The sequence below is a fragment of the Gracilinanus agilis genome, chromosome 1 (assembly GCF_016433145.1).
Source record: "Gracilinanus agilis isolate LMUSP501 chromosome 1, AgileGrace, whole genome shotgun sequence".
Classification (NCBI taxonomy): domain Eukaryota; kingdom Metazoa; phylum Chordata; class Mammalia; order Didelphimorphia; family Didelphidae; genus Gracilinanus; species Gracilinanus agilis.
In genome coordinates this window covers 262,925,111-262,941,596 of record NC_058130.1, presented here as the reverse complement: position 1 = coordinate 262,941,596, position 16,486 = coordinate 262,925,111, and the positions used below count along the sequence as shown (strand labels likewise).

Below are 16,486 nucleotides of genomic sequence, written 5' to 3'. Positions count from 1 at the left end.
AAGGAAGGAAGGAAGGAAGGAAGGAAGGAAGGAAGGAAGGAAGGAAGGAAGGAAGGAAGGAAGGAAGGAAGGAAGGAAGGAAATGGGATTGGTTTGGAGCATGTTAGGTACAAGTAGCTAGTAGAACTTCTGGTTGGCAATGACTTGTATAAGAGAAATTATGCAATAAAAAATGGGAATGTCTCTTAGATTTATGAAACAAAAAGTAATAAGCATACTAGTCTTCAAATTCCCAAAATTCCCAAAACCTTTGTAAGTTTTGTTTTTGTTTTTCAAATTTATGTCCATGCAACAAAGATGTTGTCCCAAGTATTACTGAAGAAGGTACTGAACTTTCATGTAAGTTGGAAAGCTATAATGGCACAAAAAAGATCCTGCTCACATGGTGGTATTAGGCAGATGCTTGCATCTGAGTGAATGAATAGACTTTTAAGCACTTACTTTGTGCCAAGTACAAATAAAAAAGGTTAGACATTCCTTCCTCTCAAGGAATTCAGGTACTAATTAGGGGAGGGAATACAGGAATTCAGCTGTAGGGAAATTCCAGTCCTCCTAGTCTGAAGGGAATAGTAATCCCTAGGGCTATTGGCAAAGCCTAGGAGTCCTCAGGCTGCATCAGAACTGGTATCACTCTATAGCCACCTCATATTCCTATTAGATTTCTCTGGTGAATTTTGGATTAATCTGATCTTGAATCCAAGTTCCACAAAGTGTAGACTTTTAGCTAAGCAACTTCACAGGGCTATGGCACTAAATTCTTATGGTCTTGCTAGGAGACGCTGGCAAAACTTGACTGATGCATCCAAATGTTGTCTTTTACCCATTTGCTGAAATAATTCATGCTACACTTGTGGAAGTTACTTATTAGGGAAAGGATAGTCAAGTGAATGGACTAGGAAATAAAGGAGAAAACACCTAGGAACTTTATTGTCAACTAGAAGAAAAATTAGTTGATAATGCTGAAATGTTATTGAGGTGGAGGTGAAGAAATCTAAAGGATCTCACAAATGATGGCTGCAGTCTTTTCAGTAACATAAAAGGATACGCAATGTGTTAAAAGTATAGGGAGTACTACTAGATTTATAACCCAAAGAGAGCAAAGAAAAAGGGGAAAGACCCATATGAAAAAATATATACATATATTTGTTTTTGTTGTTATTCAGTCATTTCAGTCATGTCTAGTTCTTTGTGACCCCACTTAGGTTTTGTTTTTGGCAGAAATACTGGAATGGCATCATATGTTCATATGTGTTTATGTACATATATCTATTGGATCTTTTGTGGCAGTAAATTGGAGAATGGCTGAACAAGTTATGATATCTGTATGTGATGGAATACTATTGTGCTATAAGAAATGATAAAGGAGATGGTTTGAGGATCCTGGGAAGATGTGTATTAACTGATTCAGAGTGAAGTGAGCTAGGAGTGAAGTGAGCAGGAGACTAACACTTCACACTTATACCAAGATAAAGTCCAAATGGATATGTGACTTACATAAAAACAGTCACATCATTAACAAATTCAAGAAACATGAAATAAAATTACCTATTAGATTTATGGCTAGAAGAAAAGCTTATGATCAAAGAAAAGAAAAAGAAGTTCACAGAAGGTGAAATGGATAATTTTGATCACAAAAAAATTTAAAGTTTTTGTACAAACAAATCCAATAAAGCTTAGATTAAAATGTAAACAAATAATTGGGGGAAATCTTTTTAGCAAATTTATTTTATAAAGATCTAATTTCTAAGATGTATAAGGAAGTGATTCAAATGTACAAGAATAATAAAATTCCTCAAAGGATAAACAATCTAAAGACATGAACAAGCCAATTCTCAGGGAAAGAAACCTAGGTTATTTATATGTATATGAAAAAATTCTTCATATCACTACTAGAGATTCAAATTTTGAGTAATTTTGAGATTCTATCTCATAAGCATCAGATTGGCAAAAAATGGCACAAAAAAAGGAAAATGACCAATGTTGGAAGAGCTATGAGAAAACAGAAATACTGGTATACTATTAATAGACCTAGAAATGGGTACTGGTTCTAGAAAGCAATTTGGAATTATATACAAAAAGGTTACTAAATAGTACATGTCTTTGACCCAGATATACCACTGCTAAGAGGATACTCAACAATTGAGGACTAGCCAAAAAATTTAATGTGATAAACTGTGCTATAAGAATCAAGGAAGGAGACGATGTCAAGACTTAGATGAGCTGATTAGAGAGAAATAAGTGAAATCAGAATGACAATTTGTCCTATAACATAAATATTATAAAATATTTTTAAATTACTAAAAAGAAATAATTGTAAATTAATAAACTGATAAAGAATCAAAGGATCAGAATCAGGAGAACAATTTATACACACTATAAAGACAAACAATATGTCTTTATACTATAGCTTTGAGAGCTATAAGACATATGATCAATACAATGGCCATCCATGATTCCAGAGCACAAATGATGAAACACATTATCATTCTCCTGATAAGAAAGTGACAAATTTAGGATGTAGAATGAGACATATATAGAAAGATATAGGTGTAGATACAGACACGTATACAAATACAAAATAGAGATCTATTTAAAATACAGCCAATGAAGGGATTTGTTTTGAATGACTATGCATATTTGTAAAAGGAATTTATTTTAATTTTGGAGGATATAAAGGAGAGAAAATAGTTTACTGTTATATTTTTTAAAACAATTTTAAAACTAGAGATTATGGAGGATGCTATAGGTATGGGATGTTGCATACCCTTCAAAATGAGATCATTGTATTGTTAGTTTTGCCTAATTGTTTTTCTTTGTTACAAGAGAGCTCTCACAGAGTAAGGGCAACCTGGAAATGTTTGTAATGTAAAAACAAAATGTCGATACATTTTTTTTAATGATGAATAAGGGAAGTATTAAGCAAATGACACCAGCCAGGGAACATCAAGTTAAAGTATGAGAGTATCAACCCCTGATTCTTGAACCTACATTTAAAAAAAAAAAAAAAAAGGAAACCTTCAGACACTGTAGTCTCCATAGGAAGAACATATATAGGTGTATGCACACATGCACAGAGTAATCTCAGAAGGCTTTGTTTTTTATTTTATTTTATTATAAGCCCCTCCAGGCAGCACTTGACTGTCTCATTCAGTCACTAGATTTCCTGTGAAGTGCAACTTACATTTATTCCAATGGTCACATCCTTGTGATCCTATCAAACTAATTAAGGAATCTGTTCACATTTTGTTTTGGAGCTTGTAGGAAAATTCCTTAACACCTTCTTTATCAACATACATTAGCAATTATCTTCCCCATCCCATTTGACCTTCTTAAACGAGGACCAACCTAGGCCAGTGGTGTTAAGCTTAAGAAGTAAGACTGGATCACCCAACCCATATGAATAAATCCAAAATTTTCTTAGCCCATTACAACTCTGTCTAGAAACAGGGCTCATAATTTCACATCTCAAGCTCAAAATTCCTAAGGTTGCCACCAAATGGCCTACATTACAAGATTTTTCTTTATTACGTCCACTTACCTTCACAGCACCCACCACTGTAGTTGTCAGGGCAGAATTGTAATAGCTGCAGAGCACTGTGGAATACATCAACAGAAACCTGGAGAGAGGAAAAATAAGTTCATGCTTTATGCTCAATGATAAGAGTATATTAGGCAATGACTGAGCTCCTTGTCAAAACTTTGGAGAAAAGAAGCACACGTCATAAGATGTTTAATTAGCCTGTTGTGGATTGTCCATATCCTTTCATTTTTAAACTTCTGCCTATTTTCTAAACATATATTTTCACTGGTCCCCCTTTTAAAAAAAAAGATGGAAATGAACCTAAAAATCATTTGGAGAAGATATTGGGGAAAAGTAATTTTGTTACCTCAAAAGTGATTCTTTTTCATTTACTGGAGATATGGAAAGGGCAAAACTAAAAAGTAATGAATAAAATGAATCTTTGTATTTTTGGTGGATTTATTTTGTCCACAAAAGTCTTGTTCCATATTATTATAGACAAGCAGAATTGGCTACATTTTCATTATCTGTAAAAAACCTTGGACTTCAGGGCACCATCCAAACTGGCCATACTTCTGCATAAAACTGACATCAGCCTGTACTCCAGACTGACAGATGAAATAGGGCTGTGATCCCAGACCTAATTAGCCCCTGTTTGGAATGTATGGAACACTTGTTTGGAGATAGGACACTGAGAAAGAGGAGAAACATTTATCATCATGACACACTGGAAAATAATAAGCAGTCAGTCCTTCTAGCAAGAAAAAGTTTTTGAAAACAGATCTAGGATAGAAAGTTTCAAAAAATATAATGTTCAATAAGGACAAAACCAAGTTCTTCCAGATATTCCTAGAAGAGGTAAATATATTCCCATAATGAATACATTATTTAGGTAGGAAGTGATTGGGCTAAGATTTCATCCCAGGTCTTTTAACTTCAAAACCAGCACTCTTCCAGAAAACAAAAACAAGAAAAAAAACGTATTATACATTGACATGAAACTTCACAGTGCAACCTATGTTCACACATTGCTCTCTTATCTATTATAATTAATATTATTTCCCTCAGAGCCTGAAGTGATGAGGGCAATGAAGATACAGAGGTAGAGAGACTGGCAGTGCAGTTCTGATTATACCTTTTCTCTTCGTCTGTGAGAGAGAATACCAAGGTCAGGCAGGAAGGCAGCTAATAGGATGGATGAGACATGATCTAAAACCTTTGCAACTAAGTTTGACTGCTTTTCACTTATTTCCACTGTCCTTGTGTTTCTCTGACTTGATAATCACCAGACAGGGTAGAGATGAAAAAGAAGCTACTGTGGGGGTCTGAAAATGCTGGATTTTCATTAGGTGACGAGGGCAGTAGGAGACCTGCAATTTAAAGGTAATCTAAGAGTTTCTACACTGTCATCTACTGTGACTCCCATTAGGCTAGTGAACAAGAGGGGAAGATTATTTCACTTATTACTCTTTCCTCTGGTTTCAGGTATAGTTCCTGATCTAGAGTTAGAGTCCCAGATACCACCTACTCTTTTTTTCCATGATCCCCAGGCATGTCTGGTACATAAATTTCCTTCGTTACCTCTGAAGAACTGGGTGGAGAAAACAGGAAGTAGTTTTAGGGAGGCAGATGGCTCCATGTGAGTGTATTTAACTTTTTCCTTCCATGTTCTCTATGTTTAATAACTTATTTCATCATACTATGCTGAATATCTGAATCTTATGAATGGAAGAAAGGGTATAGACAGAATGAAGAAAGTGGGGCAGAGGGCTCTAGACCTGTAGATTTATTTTTGGTAATAATGCCTTTCATCTCTAGATAACTCTGAACTTGGCTAGTGCCATCCCTTGAAGCAAAGGGTTTTGTGGTAATGGGGAACAGTCTAGATGTTTACAGGCAGAGAATTATTTAGCGGCCAATGAATATGCTGCAGCCTTTATGAAGATTATTTCATGTCAATGTCAGAGAGAAAGTAGGGTGGCTAGTAGGCTGGTGGTTCAGAGAAAGGAATTCCTTTGTAGATCACTCACAATCTCTCACCAGATAATTAAAACAGTGACACACTGTTGTCCTATAGACTTAAGAAAGGCATCATATGAGACAATTTGAACGGTTTAGACCACAGATGACCACAAATACCTTAGGTACTGCATACAGTCTACAAAGGAGTGAGGAAAGAACTGAGAAAAATAAGAGAAGAATTAGATAACTAGATAAGAGAAGAAAGATTAATAAATTAAAACCATAAAAAAGAGAAAGAGGGTGACAAATGAGCAGCGAGGTTTGAGGATGGGGAGATGAGAGCCTACACAAATAAAGTTGTCTCAAAGTACATTAAGCAAAAATGATTAAACATTTTTTAAAAAGGAAGATGGGGGAAATAACTCAAAAAAAAGAGAGAAGAGACAATTAGAGGAAAATATAAACAAAACTCTCAATTTAAATGTGATTGGATAAATCAATATACATAAAATGAAAGAGAGTTTGTATGAGAAAATCACTTAGCTGTAGTATCTTGAGCTGAAAGGGGCATTAGAGATAATCATTAAGATCTCTATTAAAAGTTTCTATTATATATTTCCTTGGAAGACTGTGTTGACTGAATCTCCATTAATTGTCCAAACAGTAGCAATATCTTGTTCACATTAGAATGTTAGGTTAGCTGGTTAGCTCTTTGACAAAGTGACCTTGCTTGCTTTTTATTTTTATTTGTTCCTTCAGCATGTAGAAGAGTGCTTCCCACAAAGTGAGTGCTTTATAAATTCCTGTTGTTTGGTTGACTGACTAAATGAAAGGGATTGTGTAGAGAAATCTTATCTCTGCCACTAACAAGTTGTATGACATTGGCTAAATTATTTTACCTCTCTGGGTCTCAGTTTCCTCATCTACTTTATAAGGAGGTTAGGCTAGATATTACCTAATATCCCTTCCGATTTAAAATTCTACAGTTTTAAATGAAGGAACAAAAGAGTAAGTTGTTTATCTAAGGTTATGTTGAAAGCTTTATGCAATCAAGAACAGAAATCAAGTGTCATCTCTTACAATCTGTGGCTCTGTTAGATCATAAGGTGTCATGTGTTGAGGCTCAGTAGATAACCTGAATACAAAAATTACATTCATAGTTAATTTCATTCCTTTTATATCTAAATTTCAGAAATTCTTCTGGTCTTCACAAGCTAAAATTTCTACTAATTTTTTTTCTCGTAAGACCATTCATATAAGGGATAGTTAGGTGGCTCAGTGGATAGAGCACCAGTCTTGGCTGGGTTCAAATCTGGCCATAGACAGTTCCTAGCTGTGTCAAGTCACTTAATTTCTTTTGCCCTTCTGTCTTAGAGTTGCTACTAAGATGGTAAGAAAAAATTTTAATAAGACTTCATAAAAGATAGGAATTATCTGCTGGGTTTACCTATTTTCTACATCCATCCCACTCAGTCAATGAATTTTCCTGAATGACCTTGTATTCTCATTTGATTAAGGTAAAGAACTAAAATAATACCAGTTGTATTCCTCTTGGGATCCTTACCCCAGTAAACAGGAAAGAAGAAACTGCAGGATAAATAAAATATTCCTCCACTGGCTGAACTCAGTAGCCTATTGTTTAGAAAGGAGAAAAAAAATGATCATTAGATGAAGAAGTTTCCATATAGTCATATGTGTTATATTAAAAAGTGGCAGTTACCATAAGAAACTTAGACAATGTGATTATAAGATAATAACTCTAAAATATAAGGATGTATACATTCAAAATTATGGATACACAATAAGACCTTAATACATTTTACTCCATTGATTGGGAAAATGCACACAATGAGTAAATCTAATTTGACAAAAACTGATGGGAAAATCTGGAAAGTAATCTGTGAGAAATTAGATTTATAGGGGCTTGAAGGTAGCTTAGGGGATAGAAAGCCAGGACTAGAGATGGGAGGTCCTGAGTTCAAATCTTAGACACTTCCTAGTTGTGTAGGCAAGTTATTTAACCATAATTGCCTAGCCCTTGCCACCCTTCTGCCTTGGAACCAGTACTCAGTAGCAATTCTAAGACAGAAAGTAAAGGTTTTAATTTTTCTAAAAAATTAGATTTAAGAACACTTTACAATACATGCCACAATAAGTTCCAAATGATTATATACTTAAACATAAAAAGTCTTGTCATTTTAAAAAACTGAGGAAAAGGGAAGTAGATATTTGTCCACAGGTATGGCTAGGGGAAGAATCTAATTAATTTTAAAAAGGGATAAAAATTATCAAAATGGACAACCTCAATACATAAAAGGGAAGACTTCTACAAAAACAAAACAAATGCAGTTGGCTGGAAGGAAATAATTAATTTTAAAAACATCTCTTGATTCTATTTACTCCTAGTTATCTGACAATTCCTTAGCTGTCTGATAACTTTTTAATATTCTGTGCTGAATTATCATCCATGTCTTATATACTGTGTCCTATGCCTTTTCTTTTCTTTTCTTTCCATATAATCTCATTGTGATTTAATCAGCTCCCATGCATTCAATGATCATGTCTATACTTATGATTTCCAGATATGGGATCTGAGGTCTACTCCTGAACCACTGCCTATTAGATATTTCCATTTGGATGTCCTCAAAGTACCTCAAATTCAGTGTATCCAAAAATAAAGTTATCTTTCCTACAAAACCCAATCCACTTCTAAACTTCTCTATATCTGTTAATGGCATCATCACCTTTCTAGTCATTCAGGTTTACAAATTTGGTTTTATCCCAGGTTCCTCACTAGTTTTTCATCTGTCCTATCATTTGCCAAATCTTCTTGTCTACCTCCAGAATATCTCATATCCATCTCCTCTCTTCATACACAACTACAACCTTTGTTCAGTTCCTCCATATCTCTCATCTGAACTACTGCAATGGTGTTCAAAGTAGTCTCTGAACTGAAAATATTTCTTTTCTCTGATCTATCCCTCAAAGTTATTTTTTGCTGAATTCTTTTCCTAAAATTAAAATGTTCCAATTTAACTGCCCTATTCAATAAATTCCTATGGCTACCTATTGTTTCTATGAACAAATTCATCTACTTATCTTTTAAAGTCCTCAGTCTAGGCACAATCTACATTCCTAAAATTATTATTCATTATTCCTTTACCCAGACAAACTGGCCGCCTTGTTCTTCCTCAAAGATGACATTCTATCTTTCATCTCTGGATCTTTGAACTAGCTCTCCCCAATGCCAAGGATTTACTCTCCACTCTCCTCTGACTCTTAGAATTCATTATTTCCTTCAAAACTGTGATAAAGCAACATTTTTCATATAAAGATTTTCCTTCATTTCACCTACTATTTCTGTTTTCCCCACAATCATAAAAATGTATCCTGTAGTTATTATAAAAAAAATTACACACACACACATACACTCACACATATTTCTCTAATGTTGTGTTCCCCAATAGGATATAAACTCCTTGGAGGCAAGGACTATTTTATTTTTGTCTTTGTAATCCCATTGTCTAGCAAAATGCCTGGTATATAAGAGATATTTAACAAATGCTTCTTTATCATAGTGTACAGTGGTAGCAAATTAGAAATTAGGTAGGGTAAAAGAATATTGAGGCAAGAGAGATATAATCTGTGATACTGAGATTAAATCTCCCCTGTCCATCTTTAGATTTAATCACCAAAGGTGAAAACATCTCCATTTAACCCACAACTTGGGTGGTCTCTAACCCACATGTGCTAGAGTAACAAATCAGAATTTACTGACTGCCTCATGGGCAGTCCTAAAAAAAAGCATCTGTTGTGATTGGACACGTAAACAAAGAGGAGGTCACAGGAAGTGACGCAAAAGAGGTCCCTTTAAAAAGAGACCTCAGTCAGCTGGGCTCTCTCTTCTGGTTTGTGAACAGGACCTAAAGGAGCTCTGCTGGTTTGTGACCAGGGCATTCCACATGGTGAGTATAAAGACTGAATCTTCCTGAACTTCTCTTAAGGAACTTCCCTTTTAAAAAGACTTTGTGACTGAAGCTTTACTTCATTCACCTCTGGGGTCCTCCGGGCCTCTGGCCCTCTGAGTCTTTGGCCTTGGGATCAAGGCCGGATTTCCCTCAGCTGAGGGTTAATTAGATCTACATGGATTGAACTAGGGCAAATTACTTACTGTATTAGATTACTTATTCTATCTTATCCTCTCTCTTATTTCCTTATTTCTGCTTCCTCTTCTCATTTGCAAATAAATTTCCATAAAAGTCATTTTAATTTTAAATTAATCTTTAATTGGGGACTAATAATTGTTCAATCCCCTGGCAACCAACCTTTTAATATTTACCCAATAAAAACCCCTTTTCCCCCTTAGATTTCCCAATAAGATCAGGAGTGAAACAAGGATGCCCATTATCACCACTATTATTTAACATTGTACTAGAAACACTAACAGTAGCAATTAGAGAAGAAAAAGAAATTGGAGATATTAAAATGGGCAATGAGGAGACCAATCTATTACTCTTTGCAGATGATATGATGGTCTACTTAAAGAATCCAAGAGAATCAATTAAAAAGCCAGTGGAAATAATGAACAACTTTAGCAAAGTTTCAGGATACAAAATAATTCCAACACATCCTAGCAGCAAGAGTTAGAAAAAGGATTGCCATTTAAAATCACCCTAGACCAGTGGTTCCCAAACTTTTTTGGCCTACCCCCCCTTAGAAAAAAAATATTACTTAGCCCCCTGGAAATTAATTTTTTTTAAATTTTAATAGCAATTAATAGGAAAGATAAATGTACCTGTGTCCATCACTGCCCCCCTGGACCACGGCAGCACCCCCCAGGGGGCAGTAGCACCCATTTTAGGAATCACTGCCCTAGACTAAATAAAATACTTAGGAATCTATCTGCCAAGACATACACAGGAATTATATGAACACAACTATGAAACACTTTCCACACAATTAAAACTAGATCTAAACAGTAGGAAAAATATTAATTGCTCATGGGTAGGATGAGCTAACAGAATAAAAATGACCATCCCACCCAAATTAATCTATTTATTTAGTGCCATACCTATCAAACTACCAAAAGACTTTTTTACTGAATTAGAAAAAAACCACAACAAAGTTCATTTGGAAGAACAAAAGATCAAGAATTTCAAGGGAAATAATGAAAAAAAAAATGTGAAGGAAGGTGGCTTAGCATTACCAGATCTTAAACTGTACTATAAGGCAGCGGTCATCAAAACAATATGGTAGGGGCAGCTGGGTAGCTCAGTGGATTGAGAGCCAAGCCTAGAGACAGGAGGTCCTAGGTTCAAATCCGGCCTCAGACACTTCCCAGCTGTGTGACCCTGGGCAAGTCACTTGACCCCCATTGCCTACCCTTACCACTCTTCCACCTATAAGTCAATACACAGAAATTAAGGGTTTAAAATTAAAAAAAAAAGTAAAAAAAAAAAACAATAAATAATGGCTAAGAGACAGAAGAGAGGATCAGTGGAATAGACTTCAGTTAAGTGATGTCAGCAAGATAGTCTATGATAAACCCAAAGAGCCCAACTTTTGGGATAAAAATCCACTATTTGACAAAAACTGTTGGGGAAATTGGAAAACAATATGGGAGAGATTAGGTTTGGATCAACATCTCACACCTTACACCAAGATAAAGTCAGAATGGGTGAATGACTTGAATATAAAGAAGGAAACTATAAGCAAATTAGGTGAACACAGAATAGTATATTTGTCAGATCTCTGGGAAAGGAAAGATTTTAAGACCAAGCAAGAGTTAGAAAATATTACAAAATGTACAATAATTTTGATTATATTAAATTAAAAAGGTTTTGTACAAACAAAACCAATGCAACCAAAATTAGAAGGGAAACAACAAATTGGGAAAAATATTTATAACAAAAAACTCTGACAAAGTTCTAATTACTCAAATATATAAGGAGCTAAATCAATATACAAAAAAATTAAGTCATTCCCCAATTGATAAAAGGGCAAGGGACATGAATAGGCAATTTTCAGATAAAGAAATCAAAACTATCAACAAACACATGAAAAGGTGTTCTATATCCCTTATAATTAGAGAAATACAAATCAAAACAACTCTGAGGTATCACCTCACACCTAGAAGATTGGTTAAAATGATAGCAAAGAAAAGTAATAAATGTTGGAGGTGATGTGGCAAAATTGGCACATTAATGCATTGCTGGTGGAACTATGAATTGATCCAACCATTCTGGATGGCAATTTGGAACTATACCCAAAGAGTGCTAAAAGACTGCCTGCCCTTTGATCCAGCCATACCACTGCTGGGTTTATACCCCAAAGAGATCACAAGGCAAAATATTCGTACAAAAATATACATAGCCTCACTCTTTGTGGGGGCAAAAAACTGGAAAACGAGGGAATGTCCTTCAATTGGGGAATGGCTGAACAAATTGTGGTATCTGTTGGTGATAGAATACTACTGTCCTCAAAGGAATGTGAACTGGAATAACCTCCAGGAATTGATGTAGAGTGAAAGGAGCAGAACCAGGAGAACATTATACACAGAGACAGATACACTGTGGTAAAATAGTATGTAATGGACTTCTCTACTAGCAACAATGCAATGATTCAGGACAACTATGAGGGACCTATGAGAAAGAATGCTATTCACATTCAGAGGAAGAACTGTGGGAGTAGAAACACAGAAGTAAAACAACTGCCTGATCACATGGGAGGATGGGGATATAATTAGGGATATTGACTCAAAATGAGCACCCTAGTATGAATATCAATAATATGGAAATAGGTCTTGATCAATGGCACATGTAAAACCCAGTGGAATTGTGCCTCAGCTATGGGAGGGGTGAGAGAAGAGGAGGGACAGAATATGAATCCTATAACCAGGGGAAAATGTTCCAAATTAATTAATAAAATATAGATCTTAAAGTTAAAAAAAGAGAGAGAAATATAATGAGGACTCACCAATGAGCTAGGTGGCACAGTGAACAAAATGCTGGCATTGGATGTCTTCCAGACCTAAGTTTAAATCCAGTCTCAAATAGTAGCCTCAGATATTTACTAGCTGTATGACTCTGGACCAGGGGTCGGCAATGTATAGCTCTCAAGCCATATCTGGCGCTTTTGAGGGCCAGATATGGCTCTTTCTGCAGGAGCCATAAAGTCAATTTTTTTCAGGTGCTGTTATAGGAACGCACACTGTGAGCACTGTACGGCTCTCACGAAATTACATTTTAAAAAAGGTGGCATTTATGGCTCTCACAGCCAAAAAGGTTGCCAACCCCTGCTCTGGACTAATCATCTAGCCTCTGTTTCCCAGTTTCCTCAACTCTAAAGTAGGGATCAAAAACAGTAAGTAACTTATTTTATTGTGAGATTCAAATGAGATATTTGTAAAGCACTTAGTATATTCTCTGGCAAACAGTAGCCATATAACTGCTTATTACCTACCTGGCCCCTCCACCAAATCAAGATATCCCACCTCCTGGTTCCTAATCTCTCATAGTAAATGGCCTCTTGAGGGCCAGTCAGAGAATGTAGCAGCAGTGGCAAAACGTCAGAAAATATTTGGTGCCCTGGTGCTTATTGTACACTATGCTGTTGTTCGCTATGCAAGGTTTTCAATTATTTCCAGTTCTTGTGCAAGTAGCCACCAGCTTCAGACTCCTCAATAATAAGGATTCCAGTCATGAACCACTACACTCATTAAGTGATTTTTTTTAACCCAAATGTAAATCTTTATACTTATTCTTACTAAATTTCATTCTTCAGGTACATTTGGAAATGGCACAATAAAACATCAACTACAAGATGTGCTTTGGATGTGGAATTTTTTTCCTCCTTCTTATGCTCCTGTGATTTCATTGGTATAGGGAACTTCTGTTAAGGAAAGTCCTACTACTAATTGGAATCTGCACCTACTCTGCAATTTAGACCCTTAAAGACTTGCCTGGGGGCACTGAGAGGGAGAGTAAGTGACTTACCTAGGATGAGATTGTATTAATGAAAAATACTTTGGCCAAAAAATGATTTTAAGGAGACTTGGCATGTGTGATCCTTGACAAAATTAAGGAAGAAAAGTACACTTCATTCTCTAAAAACAACTCTTATCCTGCTTTGCATTTGGGAGTAGGGCTGGGAATTAAAGGATTGTGAAGCTTAGCACACAACAAAGATTAGTGGCAGAGAAAGTAAGGACAGGAAAGGAAGCTCAATTGACAGAAATGATATCTAGGACTTCATTCACCCAAAGAAGTGTTAATCCTCCTACCACTTCTGATTTTAGAGTTGTTGAATAGAGTGGTAGAAACAGCAATAAACTTGGAAGAAGAACAGTATTCAAGTGCTGGCTCTACAACCTACTTGCAGTATGTTCATGGACAACTCAATTGCACTTGATTCAACAATCATTTGTTAAGCACCTACTATGTACAAAATGAGACTTAGCATGGAGGAATGGCTAGAGATCCAGGAATATCTAGGTTCAAATCTCACTTCAGACATACATTGGCTGTGTGATTCTAGGTAAGTGACTTACCCTCCCTTTCAGTGCCCCCAAGCAACTCTTTAAGGCTCTAAATTGCAGAGCACATACAGATCCCAATTGGTAGTGGGATTTTCCTCAACAAGAGTTCCCTAAACCAATGAAATCACAGGAGTAGTAAAAGGGAGGGAAAAATTCCACATTCAACTCACTTGTTGAGTCATGTCTGACTCTTCATGGCCTTGTGGACATGAACAGAACAACAATTCTGTTCATAGGGTTTTCTTTGTAAAACTGCTGGAGGGGTTTGCCATTTCCTTCTCCAGTAGATTACAGCAAACATAAATCATTTGCTCAAAGTCACACAGATAGTCTAAGGCTGGATTTCAGTTTGGATCTTCCTGATTCCAGGCTCAGAGTGCTCTATCTACTAAGCCACCCAGCTGCCTTCAAGGCACCCAGCCTTTCTCAATCTCAGTTTCCTCATAAGTCTCTACAAAAAGGTTCTACTATATCAATACCACCTAACATTTACATAGTGACTACTATGTGCAGGCACTGGACTAATTACTTTTTACATATATTATCTCACTTGATCCTCACAACAATTCTGAGAGGTAGGTACAATTATTAACCCCATTTTGCAGCTGAGAAACCGGAGGCAAAGATTAAGTGACTTGTCCAAGATCACACAGCTATTCTGATCTGAAATCAGATTTAAACCTAGATCTTCCTGACTATGTCCAGTGCTCTATCCACCACACTACCTAGCTGCTCCTATAAGTATGTTATTTATACCACTTTTATTTCCTACCTCACATGTTTATTCTTGGTGAGGCAATCAGGAAAAAACTAATTAAATGGAAATTTTATCATAACTTAAATGTAATTAGTTAAAATTTAATATATGCTATGCAGTTTTGTTATTAGAGAGATAATTTGGTATACTGAAAAGAATATGTGCATGTCTGTTTGTGTCACACACACACATGGTCTTATGCTATAGGTTGAAATCTCACTTTTAAGAGTTATCAGTGGGATACAGTGTAGCACAGTGGATAGAGTATAGGCCCAGAGTTAAGAGGACCTGGGTTCAAAACTGGTCTCAGATATTTCCTAGCTATGTGACCCTGGGGGCAAATCGTTTAAACCAGACTGCCTAGTCCTTGCTGCTCTTCTGTCTTAGAAATGATATTAAGATGGATGGCAAAGATTTAAAAAAACACACACACAATAAAAATTATCAATAATATGACCATAAATAATACACGTAACCCTCTGAACCTCAATTTCCTTTGTAAAACCAATATAATGATCATTATAATTACTTCAAGAGGCTACTGTGGGTAAAGAGTTTTATTACCTTCTGTCTTAGAATCAATGCTATGTATTGGCTCCAAAGCATAGAAGTGGTAAGGGCTAGGCAATGGGGGTTTAGCATTTTGCCCCGGGTCACACAGCTAGGAAGTATTAGAGATCAAGTTTGAACCCAAGACCTCCTGTCTCTAGGCCTGGCTTTCAATCCACTAAGCCATCTAGCTGCCCTATAAAGAGTTTTATAACTGTCAAAATCCTGAATAAAGGTGAGTCGTCATTGTTGTTGGTAGAGCAGAGTTCTAGATTTGGGGTTGGAAATACCTGGGTTCAAATCTCATCTCTGGCATTCTAGAGTTGTGTGACTATAGGGGAGTCACTTAACTTTGCAGGTAACTCACCAAGACTAAAAGTTATACACGGGGATGGGGTGGAGGGGGCAGCTGGGTAGCTCAGTGGATTGAGAGCCAGGCTTAGAGATGGAGGTCCTAGGTTTAAATCCGGCCTCAGACACTTCCCAGCTGTGTGACCCTGGGCAAGTCACTTGACCCCTATTGCCTAACCTTACCACTCTTCTGCCTTGGATCCAATACACAGTATTGATTCCAAGACAGACGGTAAGGGTTTTTAAAAAAAAAATTATACACAGGTTGTGATCTGTGTTAGTGGAAGAAATTCTCACATACAAAAAACCATGAATCCTTGAGGGATCAATGTGTTAAAAAAGGAATAAGAGAAGAGTCTGATATATGGCTAGGTACAGATGTTTCAGAGAAATCATTCAAATAGTACTAAATAATGACTATTGAGTTAAATGCTTAGGCTATTCATGCATATGTATCTTTTATGTGTACAACATATTAATTAAGTGTACTGATTTAACAGTATTTATTTAAATGATTATCAGAAAATTGAATATTCATAAATTTAAAACTCTTTCAAGTTGCTCAGTTGAACTAAATATATTTGCTCTATGATGCTATAACGTGCAATCTAATCAGTAGCAGCCTTCTTACCTGTTGAAGGTCTCCAGTGGAAATACTAATAACAAATGCTGGAATGATCATAAAACAGGCATTGTAGAAAAGTACTCCATATTTTCCAAGCTCCTATGAACAAGAAAAAAGAACCTGTTCAATTATAGAAACATCCTTCTATAAGTCTCCCCAGACTTTTCATTTGTAAGTTATTTATTC

The 16,486-nt window shown here is 36.0% G+C and overlaps 1 protein-coding gene across 1 annotated transcript in view; it reads right to left on the bottom strand.

The window, feature by feature from the left end:
* The window catches only part of SLC35D2 (solute carrier family 35 member D2), a 59,215-nt gene that overhangs the window by 4,824 nt on the left and 37,905 nt on the right, over nt 1-16,486 (bottom strand). Inside the window, exons 8-10 of the mRNA XM_044657555.1 lie at nt 16,307-16,399; nt 7,047-7,114; nt 3,539-3,617 (exon numbers count right to left, since the gene is read on the bottom strand). Of these exons, the coding sequence (XP_044513490.1) occupies nt 3,539-3,617; nt 7,047-7,114; nt 16,307-16,399 (240 nt within the window). The remainder of the gene's footprint in view (nt 1-3,538; nt 3,618-7,046; nt 7,115-16,306; nt 16,400-16,486) is intronic.